Here is a 13,423-nt window from a genome sequence, read left to right as displayed (position 1 = left end):
GGAACATCCTGTTGTACTCACAAAATGCTTAAAAATTAGGAATAAATACGAAAACTTCCACAATATTTTGATGGACAAAAATACAGTGTTTCACAGTAATCCTTGAAAGCATGGACAACCTTGGAGAGCAGACGACGGAACGGTCCCAAGATCATAATCATCATCGATGTTTTCTGTCCTACCCACTTGAGGGACTTGTTGCACAAACAGCACTCTCTGTACTCGTGATATGCGTGATATCACATAATCAGGGGTCAGTGAATGCAATCGTGAGCGTCTCAAAGAACGCAGCTCGCGTACCTTGCTCACTTTCTCGATGTCGTCCTGACACACTCGCATGCAAACATCCCCCGAAACGCGCATCATGGATTTTAAGCGTTACCAACTCACGGTTTTCACCACAATGTTTGTGGGTTACGCATGCTACGCGTACAACCGCAAATGTGTTTCCTTTGCAATGCCTGAACTCATCGAAGATGGGCTTTCGAAGGAGCAAGTCGGTATGTGCCGTTCAGTATCCGTATAACCTTTGATTTCAGCGCAGTTTCTGTTTGAAACGTTGAGATTGGGCGCGCTTTTTGAACCTCTACAAAGATCATTCGCGGGTATCGCTGCACCTTAATCAAGCTTGCGCAAGTTTTGTGACAGATAATTCGTCCTAACAAGGAAGCGCGAAGTGTGGCGTTATCTGTGACTTCAGACATCTGCAAGTGCCTATGTGATAAATACATCTGCCGTCCGGTGCCCTTCCGCAGTAAAATGCGTATTTTGTCTATAAAATTCTTCGTGCTCGAAATGGCACTGCAGGAACTTGCATTCAGTGTCTATGTATTGGGGTATACGACAATGTAGGTCAACACATTCCAAAGAACATGAGCTATTCCAGTGTCAATCCTGGAAACAATACATCCAAGGATGTTTTCGATTATGCGAGCGATTTTATGCACTTGTACCTGCACATTGCCCCTGAGCACATGATGTCATGTAGCGACGGTGTCTGTCGATACAACTATTGTCAGGGTTGGTGACATCTTTGGAAAAGGCATCTCGTGCTGCCTCAAACTCAAGGGAATGTTACCTTTTTCACGTGTACATCATCTAGCTTATACCTCATCCTGCTTTGGACATCGTTGGGTTCGGCGGGACCCTGCATGCTATACATACAAATGTTAGAATGACAGTGCACAATACAGTCAGTGGACGCAACACACTTCACAAGACAAGAAACAAACAAATGCATTCCTCCACAAAACATGTCCAGTTTCGCCAGACTAATATGATCTGATTGATTTGCTATTGATATTGATATCGATACAAAAGTTTTACACAGCTTATCTTGTTCTCCACTGCTTTTGCTTCAGGTTTAGAAAGAACTGCTCTTGGCACAGCGGCACACTACTTGTAGTTGCCTATAGTTCTGGATCCAAGTTGTTCTTTACCTTATGCTGTTCAGCATGGCTTGATCAACAGTTTCACCTTTAAATTGCACAATTGCACAATATTTTATTATTAAATTGTTTCATCAAACTCCACCACCAGTTTCTTATCGTGTTGCACACTTTACAAACTTCGAATGGAAACATTTTCACATAGTGGTAGATAGTACAGCTCGAAGCATACTTAACAATAACACAGTTTGACGACACAATGACGAAACTGTGTTATTGTTAATTATGCTTAGAGCAGTACTACATGGTGATAAACCAGTCGGCTATGTGCGACACACCCTTGGACAGTGCATAACCTTTAATGGGCCAACGGATGATTGACGAAGAGGATGATTGAATGGATGCAAGGATGACTACCATTTATTTGGTAAGGGTACTACGGCAACTAGGGTTTCTCGTTTTCGGCGATGATATACATGGTAGGGTGAAGATTGGGGACAAAGAGAAGTTATCCTGTTATCCCATGACGTTATGAGCCAATTGAAACTTGCATTAGTACTATAGTACTATAGATTGGTCTTGCGTTCAGTTTTGCCGCGTTTCAGGAGGTCTCAAAAAGTATAATTGCCAAAAAAGAGAAAGAGAAACCCTAGTAATAACACTGGCCAATAGAATGTCAGCTAACATTCATGGTTTTCCTTTTCTCACTTTTCTCTTTCCCTCTTGTTGCAATTCTTACAGGCATGATCGCAAGTAGCCAGAACTTTGCCTATGCAATCAGCAAGTTCCTGGGCGGGGTGCTGTCTGACCGCATAAGTGCAAGGTTACTGTTTGTGGCAGGGCTAGTGTTCAGTGGTTTGGCCACTCTGCTGTTTGGCTCTATGGCAAGCACAATATGGCTCTACTCTGCCTTCTGGTTCATGAACGGTCTGGCACAAGGCTGTGGTTGGCCATCTTGTGCCAAAATCTTGCGTCATGTGAGCATCTAAGTTATGTATCTCTCACGTGTATCTTGCTGTGTGATATACGCTGTGCTAGGTGCTAGGTCAATGAACTGCACACCCCTCCAGTGCCCTTCTTCCCCCTGTGTGAAAGCCGGTGAGGCAAATAGTAAAGCAGCAAAAATACCAGAATTTTGAATGATCGATAAATATTGCAATATTTATCGATCATTCAAAAATACTCTCTTTCAGATACCATGGTATGTGAAAGAGAGTATTGACATAAATATCAGCTAAAATATTGATAAATTTATGTTTGTGTATCAATATCTACGAGAACACAGTTGATATCTTCCAATATATGTCCACTTTTTATCAATATATAGATATATCAATGCTGTCCCAAGGATGAGGGCTTCTTCTGAAAAGTTGACTTCAGTGTTTTTGTAACACTTTGTACTACCCTTGGCATCATGTAGTTGACCAAACCCCTTTTAAATTTTGAAGTAAATTACGAACGTTTTACTTTCCTGTGCTTCTGACCGAGCCTCATTTATTTGTGATCTTATGTCAATACTTAAATCACACCTGCAGCGATTATTGTCGATATTATTACTTGGATTATTATCCCTCTAGATACCAACACTCACAATAAAAATGTCGATGTTTCATCAATATTTATTGATATGAAATAAAACATCAATAACCTCGAGTGCGAAAGATGTCGATAATATCAATATCCTACCATCCCTACTAAGCTGACGAAGCAACATATCCAAATAATGTCCACTGTCCATGGTTTGCCGCCTTATCTGGGCAGTCATGTGACCACTTTTTCAATCACCTCCTCGCATGCACAGCGACACACTGTCATAGGATATTGAAGGATGTTACTGTGTGACTGTAGGTCTCCCTCCTTCTTCTTGGTTTCCTTCTCTGCCTTGCAGTGGTATTCCCCGTCCCAGTTTGGAACTTGGTGGAGCGTCCTTTCTGCATCGGCTAACATCTCCGGAGGAGTTGCCCCATTTGTCTCCACACTTCTCATCCTGAACTATGGCTGGAGATTTAGCTTGATGGTTGCAGGTGAAGAGCGGAAGAGCATCTCAGCCGTATGCTAATCATCTTCTCACCGTTTCAGGTGTCATATCCGTGGTTCTTGGACTGATTGCTTTTTTTACGCTTGTCAACAGCCCCGAAGATGTGGGTTACCAGGGGTTCGCAGCAGCCAAGTCCGAAGAGAAGACGGCAGAAAAGTCTGGTAAGGGTCATAAAAAAATTTGTGGGAGATAGGAGAGGAATTTATTGCAAGCGTGGACTGTTGTTCTAGTTGGTACATATGATTACTAAAGATTTAGCACGAAAAAACTAGACGATAGGAAGGATACACACACACAATGAGCGCTTGCGAGTATTTATGCTTTTTTGATAGCAGCTCGTACGTGGTCTCCTGTAGGACAACTAAAATAATATGTGTAGTTGGTGTTACCCGAGTCCAATATATTTTTAAATATTCCTTTTGACGCAATTTGGGTTTGTCCAGATATCTGGGTCGATTGTGTTTGAAGCTTAACGTTTTCACCCAGAGAGTAGTAGTTTGTATGTGGTTTACCCAGTTTCATTTCAACAGCATCATGCTTTTGTAGGATTAGTTGCTGAAAAAAAATTCATTAAAAAAAATCGAGTATTGTTTTTGCTGCACCTGGAGTATGCATCTTGTATTGCATGGAGACAAGGACAGGAAGACACATTAAAAAAGAAGACTGATAACTGCTATAACTGTGACGGCACAGTACCTGATGGGCAATTCTTTCTTTTCTTAAGACTGATAAGGATAACACGGTTGGGATGAATTGGGCAGGACAGGTTTCATGCTCCCCCCTGTGTGCATGCTGCCACACGTGTACAGCAAATCTGCACATTGTCTTCCTGCAGGCAGCAAAAAAGACAGCTCCAGCGATGCGACCGTCATGGACCTCTTGATCAGTCCATTCTTGTGGTTGGTCTCCTTTAGCTACTTGGTGGTGTTCTGTGCCAAGACTAGTGCTGTTGACTGGGGCCAACTATTTCTTATGGAAGATCTCAAACATTCACAATACTTAGGTCAGTACTCACGTCATCCTCACACTAGGTCAGAGAGCTAATAAAATTAATCACATTTTCATGGCACCGAGGCTTCATTTTCGTAAACTAGGTCCTCCATTTTCAGGAAGCACGTTGACGAGCAGCATAGAAACCGGGGGCTTCTTTGGCGGAATTCTTGCAGGCTACCTCACTGATTGGTTTCTGCATTTGCATACCACACAGGTATTGAAAGGGTGGGCTTGCAGGGAACACGTTAAATTATATCAAAGTTGATTGTGGTGTTCTCTACACATGCTGAAGGCCAACAGGCATAAGGGAAACCCGCGGATACCCGTTGCAGTAATCTTCATGGCCGGTGTTGCCATCTGCCTGCACCTCCTGCGCTTTAACGTCACTGAAGGTTCTGGAAAAGTGGGTATCTATTCCTGCAGTCCTTCCTTATGATTGCAGTATGTTTGTTGGAAGCCACAATACCATTAAAAGCAAACATGAACCACATTAAATTCATGACAGCAATACTCCAGAGACTAGGGACAACGAAGGGGGCCATGAATTCCACTCACTAACTTGCTTGCTTTTTAGCAATTCTTCCACATTAAAGGAGCAGTGAGGTGACATTTAAAATGGCTCAAAACCCTGCTTCACTCGTCAAGCTCTCCATCAGGTGGCACCATGCAATATATGTTCTCTCTGTGGTGTATTGTCACTGCACCATCAAACTTGCAAGACACTCGAAAGAAGCAGCCGCTTGCGGCCGCCACGTTCCCCTCACACGACATCTTCGAGTCCCTGTGTCTTTCTTCTCAGCTCACGCGCCGCTTATACCAGCTTGACCTGCGACACTCTATGTCACGTGTCGCATGATCGGCCCTGCAAGGTATGAGCAGGTAGATATAAGCAAGGGACCTAGTGGGAAACAATCCCTTTAAAGCCAAGCCAAGCCAGACAAAGGCAACACCACCTAGATAGTGAAAGCCTGCTTACTCGTCGACGTGATGTAACAACTAAGAGTCATCCAATCAGGATCGTGTTTTCAACGGCCGTAGCCAATCGCGAAGCGCTTTCGGCGGTTGCAGTCATGGAGAGCAGGGGCAGCCACTACCATCTGCGATAAGTGAACGTCCCCACGCACTAAATGGGAAAACAAAATAAAGCGCAAAACGTTCCCATATTTTTCTCAAAACTGATTTTATGGAAAACGTGTTGCACTTTTAGTCTACAGGTTCAAATTTGTGAAGTTAGCTGCAATCATTTGAGAGTTCTTGATGGCAGAAGGGCAAGCATGCAGGCAAGTTCTTGAATTCGCAGAACTGTGAATCGCGGTAGCGGACAAATTCTGACTTTATGTGTCCACGTAGCAAAGGAGGGAGAGGAGGCATTAGGCAGGGCTTCTGTGTCTAGGTGGCGTTGCCAGTGGGGACACATTACGCCACGACGTACCCTCCTCCTTCTCCCAATCTCTGATACGCTCTTTCCAAGAGGTGTGTGATGAGATATGATTTGAAAGGTGCGTGGTACAGAAGGCCTCTCTCAAATGCTGTGGGTCACCTGTGCTTGTCATTCTTTAGCAGGGGATCATTTTATTTGGCACAGAACACGCTGCACCCCAAAACAAAACAAAAATTGTTTGGGGGTCGCCTCAGTGGTCTGTTAAATATTGAAATGGCTGCAAATTGCCCTTGTGTTTATGTATGCAAGGCACTTATGAGTGTGAATTCCCTTTGCCCAAAATTCTGTGGGTATAAAAACAAATTAAGTTAAAAGCTGCATAGCTCGCCACAAGCTGTGCTGGCAACAACAATGTCCGCGAAGTCTCCAAATAAAAAATACGAGAGTTGAAATCAGAAAGGCAAAACGAATTTTCGAATTCTGCTATACTGTCTAAAGGAGACGACCTTCAAGACATAGGAAGCAGTTTAGCTATAATCCTCTATAGCATCAGAACCTCAAAGGCAAAAGGGGAAAGATGTCTGGATGTAAACGAAGACGCCTGTTCTGCTGGACTTGAAGGAAACCTGGGAGGATGAGGAACAGACACAAACACCATAATCAGAGTAGCGTGTTTGTGACCGTGACTGTTGCAGTACGCTTGCCGTTTGTCTACTTGGTAAAACGTCAACGTGATATTTTTTGTGGTTTTGTAGGAATGAGCACGTTGAACACATTCAGCATCTGGCATCTGCTGTTACGGTATATTTCTGCAAAATTTTTCGTAAACTACTTCGTTATTCAGAACAAAACTTTCACTGCTGCTTATCTTTAATAGTCATGAATAAAACTGTGGTAAGGTGTTATTTAGTACTAGCTAGCATACACACGCTTGCCCAGAGGATTTCTGTGTACTGCATAGGTTAGCAGGTTCACTCATGGTGAACATCATCCACTATCAGATCATGGAGAATGATGTGATGTTGACGATAGGATTTGAAGTCGAGGTTAGTAGGTTAACGTAATGTGAAGGGCTGTGAGCAGTGTCCACTATAATGTGACGTTGAATGAATTTCTAGGAAAGTGCCGGCCTATGAAATGTTGTCCCTCACTGGAGTTTTCTTTGCTGCTTACGTGGCAATAGAAATCAGGTCCTAGCATCCCCCACTATAAGAAAAATTAGAATACATGGTTCAGACCAACACCACATAGACAGAAGGCCAGTTGACCTCCGCATAACATCATGCTACTCGGATGGGTGTCGGCCAATTACACGAAAGCAGTGTCCCGACGAAGCAGACGACACATTGGAGAGAAACCATCCGAGTAGGCTGACATATCACGAGGGCGAGGGAATTTTGGAGGGGCCTTCTTTTCTAGGTAAAGTCCCTGGATTGGGAAAAGTAGCGACATCTTTTTCCCTTTCCCGCCGCAACCTTGGACCTTTAATGGTGGCCGCAGCATAGGTTTGCATGGTACGACCTCCGTGAAAGGTCCAAGGTAGAGGCGGCAAGATCAAGGGATGGCGGTACTTTTCCCAATTCAGGGACTTTACTTCTAGGTGGTGGTGTCCAGACACAACAATCTAATTTAACTGAAAATTATCTTTATAGTTGTGGATTAGTGGCTTGGGCTTCGTGCTTGGAGCTTGTCTTTACGGTCCCATTGCCATCTTCGGTGTTGCTGCCTCGGAATCGGCTCCCCCACACTTGTCGGGGACGTCGCACGCCATCGTAGCCCTTGCTGCCAGTAGTACGCATCCTCCCTTCTTTTCCTGTTCACTTTTGTTTCCACGTACGATTTACATCCCGCATTGCACCCTCCTTTCTTTACAGTCGGAGCCGTCATTTCCGGTTTGCCATTCAGTTATATCGCGGACTGGTACAACTGGGGTGCCATCTTCTTCCTGCTGGAAATTGTGTGCGGCATCACTGCCCTCATGCTCTTCCTCGGTCGCAACCTCAGTTGCAAGATGGGACGGCGGATAAAAGAGGACTGAGATAGGTTGAGGGAGAAATATGTATCAATAGCATAGACATAAGAAGATGTATTATTTCAACGTGACACCGTCCTGGTCACACCCTTGTGGGTGCTGAACAGAGGTTGCAGTATGGACAGTATGGACACAAAGATTTTAACTGCAAGGCTCAGAGCAATGGACCATTTCCAAATATGTGTATCTGCGTGCACACCCACTGTGTTAATTGAGGGGGAATCATTGTCATTCCACTTAATAAGTAGATGGGACAATTAAACATTGGAGGACAAACACAACTGCCATAATTCAATCGTCATTCCTCCACACAGAGAAATCTGGAACGAATCAGTAACTTGTCAGCGCTGTATGTATATGAGCTGGCTATATGTACGTGAAGTCTTTTGTGGATACCAGCACATGCGCTTTCACTCTTTGTGCATGCCTTTTCTTGCTGCTTTGACACGTGATGTGTCAGCCCATATCTTCATGATTACCGGGGGGGGGGAACGCAGTGTCGCAAGAATGCACCTTAACAATATTTGCATGTGGCTTCGTGGTGCACTTGCTTTTACGCTGCAGGAGCAGTTCGTTAGGGGCTTGTGTTTCCGGGTTTTATGTTTTTCGAAAATCTGGTGTTATTTCGGGAGCCGTAGAACAGTAAAAACGGGTGATATCAGGGGGGGAAAAGTGCCTCTCACATTTTAGATGAACACGGGATTCAGAATGTGCAGTGCTTAGCGTTCCCTGGTGCCTGTGTTAATGGCTGAGCTGGCACTTTGCTAAGCTAATTTTCGGGTTTTACCCTAAACGACAGCGATGCAGGGGGGGGGGGGGGGGGGGGGGGGGGGTTAAAACGGGTTTTACCAGGTGTAGCCCTAAAACATAAGGCCCTAATTATATCACTGAAAGAAAATTTTCTGTTGCTACAACCGCAAAAAATGCCAACTCCACATAGTACTACTTTGTCATTCAGTCACTAGGGGCGACGCATATTTGGAAATGGTCCATTCTTGTTGATTGTTCATGTTTACACCGGCCGATTTTTTTAGCTGAACCTGTTTCAGTATATCGCTCAAGCGTATGTCTTCCTAGAAGCTGCGTGAAACTCGTAGTGGTATTTGCATGGTACAAACCAAAATGTGCTGCTTAGAGAATTGGCCATACTCTAGCCGCGCTTACATGAATGCGACAAAAGCGTATCGTATCGACTTATTGCACCTAATCTTCTGTGACAGGGCCATGTCAATCAATCCACGGGTTGGGGAAAGTGCGAGGAGGTGCGATGACTCGATACGATGTGCTTCTATCGCATTCATAAGACCACGACTTCTGTAACCATTTTCATTCTGTGTGAGCCAAATGTTTGGCTGCGTGCCAGCTTATTATCCCATATTTGGCCACTGTGTAACAGTCGCATAATGTATGTATTGCAGTTTAAAGGACAGTTAAAGGATTTACAAATCCGTATACAAACGTGCCTTGAAGCTCAACTATGTAAAGAAACAATGCGCTTTAGTATTCAACATAGCTGTACCAGTAGCTTTTGCTATCATGTCAGCTGTTCATTGAATTAACATATGTGTTCAATCTATTCAGAACAGATATGTGCATTTACAGATTCATTGTAAATGTGCCCATAGTCATTTTGTACTGGTTGGGATAGCGTTTACAAATGTTGTTAAATACTTAGGTCTCAATACACGGATCGACCAAGGTTGACGAGACTTTTATTTCTTTAAATCCAATGTAAAATTCAGGAAACACCGAACTACGTCAGCTTTTCAAAGTATTCACTGTGCACGTCTAGACGCCACTGCCTTCTCTATGGCAACTCTTTGATGCCTTTGGCTTAGAAAGAAGAGGGCTTCTGTCGTAGCCACTTCAGGACATCCTTCTGTGGAAGGCTTCATCTATGTAGAATGTCCTTCCTCAAGGTGCTGTGAAATGGTAATCGCTTGGGGATAAATCTAGGCTGTAAGGGGCATGTGCCAAAACCTCCCAGTGCATTTTGGCCAGGGGTGCTGCTTTCAAATTTGCCGTGTGAGGCAAGAAGTCCACATGGATGACACCCTGCAAGTCCTAGAAGACAGTTCCCATGGACTTCCCAGCAGACGGCTTCATCTTGCTTTTCTTTGGACAGCAGTGAAGCCTTATTCCATTCCTCATACCTCATTCCATGTTGCTGCTTTTTGTCTCTGGGATGAAATGCTGCATCCAGGTCTCACCACACGTGATGATTTATTGCAAAATTTTGTCTCCTTTGGATTGAAACCGGTTCAGCAGCTGCTCAGAGGCTGCCATGCACGCTCCCTTCTGGTCACAAGTGAGGTGTCGGGGGAAACTATCTTGCACAGACATTACGGAACAGTAAGTGCACGTGAATGATGGTCTCTACACTGCCGACACTAATATTGCAATGTCCCGAACTGCTACTCGCCGGTTCTCGAGAATGACTTGCTCAACGCTTGTGATGTTCACTGGTGTGACGGCAGTCGGACAAACGTGTCCATGTGGTTCATTTGTCAAACTGTGTGCACCATTCTTACACTCTTGCCCTTGACATCGTTTGTTCCCCATACTGCGGCTGTAACCTTTGCAAAATCTCAGCTGGTTTGGGGTTCTCCTTCACAAGGAACTTGATTATGCATCACATGTTCCACAGCTACCGATACACTGTTCTCTGCCATGATAGCTGCTGCACGTGCCACTGACCCAAGAACAACAACAACAACTTTGTTGTGAGATGATGAATGTGGAGTTTCATCGCTTAAAACCTTCGTCCTCCGAAAGTTTTAGTCTTTACATTTCATCACTGATTTTTCTCTAGCAAAGGTCTCGGTCAACCTTGATTGACCCTTTTAGATCCTCATAAATTTCTCTTTCATTAGGTTGCTTCAGAGAGCTTTGTGTTGACAAAATGCCAATATGAGAGCAAGTAAAAAGAATGCTAGAGTTAGAAACTTATTGAATTACCTTAGAAGAAGACATGGCTAGCTAATACAATTAATATTTCCATTTTACCATGCATACATACGAAGTGTGTGTATCTGTTGAATATATTGGTAGAGATCTTTAAAAGCAGACATTTAGAAACACATTTAAAACAAATGTTTATTGCACTGTTACCATTACAATAAATAGTTGTTTTTGGAATTGTGTAACCCAGTGCTTCTCAAACTCTGCTACACTGCGACCCAACAAAAATACAAGATGTTGCATCGCTAACCCCCTCCCCCCTCCCAAGCTTTTCGATTTCAGTGCAACATTGACCCTGATTTCACAGTTAATATAGTCAGAGTGAATCAGCTGACCTAGAAACATTCACAGAAAGAAAAACAAAGTTCATGGCAGCAGGAATGGCTGTTCCTACAACAACAATTTTATTTAAATGATGTCGATTGGGGATCGCTGGCATGGCTGCTCCTAAAGTGAGCTTGTTTCTTAGACCTCGAGGTCTGCCACCATGAGATTTTTGTTGCGACTCGAAATAGTGGGCAGAGCATGATCTGAGAACATCATTTGCTGTCCTTTCTTTCAAGTTCCTGAGCCGTTCCGCGATCCCCCGCTGAATCTGCCATGATACCCCTGAAGGTCGCGACCCACGGTTTGGGAAACACAGGAATGCTTGGGAATGATATTCGAAAGCTGGTTCGTTCAATTGCTGACCAGTCAGTGCGACAACACCACCACCACAAATGAATGAATGATGATGATGATGTGGGATGTTTCCCTGCGTTGAGTGCACGGCCCTACCAAAAAGGTAGCCGTGCCATACCATTCCGAAAAGGTAGCAGTGCAAGAAGCATATGGAACATGGGAGTTTACGTTGTCGCCCCTAGTAACGTGTGCGGAGCACAATGTTCCACCTTGAACATGACGTTGAGTGTGATGTGAAAGTAATGTGTGCATTACTTTTGACAAGAACAGGGCTCCAGTACACAAATGGGTATTTCTACTTCAAAATATTTCAAATAAATAAAATACTACATACCAGTATGCAAAATGCAATACACAGTTCTATTTCGAGATGCACACATATAGAGTATGCATACGGTAAATATCTTTATTTCAAAATAGAACATGCCAGGTGCAGTATCATTGTCTAATAGATCTACAGAGTACGCCTCGATAAATGCAGAAATTCTGAAACGTGTAATTGCGGATAATCTTATTAACATGGAAATGATGATTTCTCTGGAGCCAGATCATGACAGTCTTAGAGAAATGTTAGTAAGTACAATGATCTTAGCGCCGTATGAAGCCACCTCCTCTTGCTTTCTGGTTTGGAATTTTGTGGCTTGCCCCCTCGTTATATCTTTACATTTGACACAACTACAACTCGAACATATCTTTTACCTCACGTTTGCATAGAATCTCCTTGGCACAAGATGTGAGTTACAGGATCCCAGCTTTATATTCAAAATGACGTTTGGATGGGTGCTGTTTGTCGTCACTGTAACAGTGTAATGTTCAGAGGTTCCAGCAGTTGGGTCACGAGAAGTTTGCATGGATCGGTACAGGTGACAAAGTAATGGACCCATTTCCTAATTGTCTGCCCACTCATCCCAAGGTTGCTGTATTAAACCCAGCCATGGATGCCAGCGACTTGGTGGCAGTTTACAAGTTGCTTATACACACCATCTTCTGCGAGGGACATTAAATTCGGTGTGTCATGTGCTGAGAGTTTAGGTCGTGTTGGAGCCGTCTGATGAGCAGAATTAACCGAAGCATCGTAGCATCAATTGTGACCATAGTTGCCTCGCGGCATACATCCACAAATTATAATTGTCTTATGTGCAGCCATGAGGTGCCAAGCAGCGTTTATGTGTACTCAACAGATGGCCTTTTACGTGCAACCTAGGTTATGTACGTATGTGAAGGATGCAACATGGGAACTGGCGAGAAAAGGGGGGAGGAGTAGACTTCTTCAAATGATCATTAGAGTGAAGAAGGGCAAATGCACATTGCAGGGCATATGGGATAAGAATCCCAGGGACCGGGGCAAGCGCTGCAAATCACAATAAGGAGGCAACAGAAGGTATATCCGACAATAAGCAGACAAAGCCACCCTGAGCCCAACTTCTCCTTAAGGCAGGGTGACTGTGAAGCCCCTCTCCACCACCTACAAGGGCACTCGGAAGAAAACACAATAGCCAGAAGGGAAAAAAAAGCGTACAGTTTACGTATAAAAAAGTTAGCAGAAGAAGGCACGTGTTTCCATCTAATGTACTGCTCTCCATCCTCCCATAGGCGGGGGTACAACACCCAGAGGCAGGGAATTCCGTATTGTGACGTTGTGAGGCAAATTTTAATGGGATTTTCATGATCACTTGCACGGAACATGCGATTCTTAGGAAATCCCTCGGAACATTCATCTGAAGTGTCAGCTGGGTAGATTTCCTGGAGGGGGCCTGGCCCCCCTGAAAAAGTTCGAGGGGGGGGGGGGCTCATGCCCCCAAGGCCCCCGCCTATGCATCCTCGGATATGCCCATACGCAAGACAAGAAAAGCAAATAAGATTATACGTCTGAAATAAAGCAAAGGAAAAATTTTTAAACCCGATGCGGATCCCCCCTCGCCCCCACTTCACTACCGTCGAAGAACGAA

At 44.1% G+C, this 13,423-nt stretch overlaps 1 protein-coding gene across 1 annotated transcript; it reads left to right on the top strand.

Moving 5' to 3' along the window:
* The first annotated feature begins 177 nt into the window (after positions 1-177).
* LOC135391262 (glucose-6-phosphate exchanger SLC37A4-like) lies at positions 178-10,970 on the top strand. Its single transcript, XM_064621444.1, has 9 exons — positions 178-500; positions 2,130-2,365; positions 3,277-3,412; positions 3,468-3,587; positions 4,262-4,429; positions 4,536-4,633; positions 4,712-4,822; positions 7,453-7,591; positions 7,675-10,970. Exons 1-9 carry the CDS (start codon positions 338-340, stop codon positions 7,836-7,838), a joined length of 1,335 nt encoding a protein of 444 aa, XP_064477514.1. The 5' UTR covers positions 178-337; the 3' UTR covers positions 7,839-10,970.
* Positions 10,971-13,423: the final 2,453 nt, after the last annotated feature.

This window comes from Ornithodoros turicata, chromosome 4 (genome assembly GCF_037126465.1).
Source record: "Ornithodoros turicata isolate Travis chromosome 4, ASM3712646v1, whole genome shotgun sequence".
In the NCBI taxonomy this organism is placed as follows: domain Eukaryota; kingdom Metazoa; phylum Arthropoda; class Arachnida; order Ixodida; family Argasidae; genus Ornithodoros; species Ornithodoros turicata.
This window is presented reverse-complemented; position numbering and strand designations above follow the sequence as displayed.

What these genes read in the sequence shown, in the direction of transcription:
- LOC135391262 (XM_064621444.1), top strand. Translation starts at nt 338, where the DNA reads ATGCAAACATCCCCCGAAACGCGCATCATGGATTTTAAGCGTTACCAA. An exon ending in ATTTAGCTTGATGGTTGCAG is followed by an intron (nt 3,413 to 3,467) that starts GTGAAGAGCGGA and finishes TCACCGTTTCAG; the next exon opens with GTGTCATATCCGTGGTTCTT. An exon ending in GAAGACGGCAGAAAAGTCTG is followed by an intron (nt 3,588 to 4,261) that starts GTAAGGGTCATA and finishes GTCTTCCTGCAG; the next exon opens with GCAGCAAAAAAGACAGCTCC.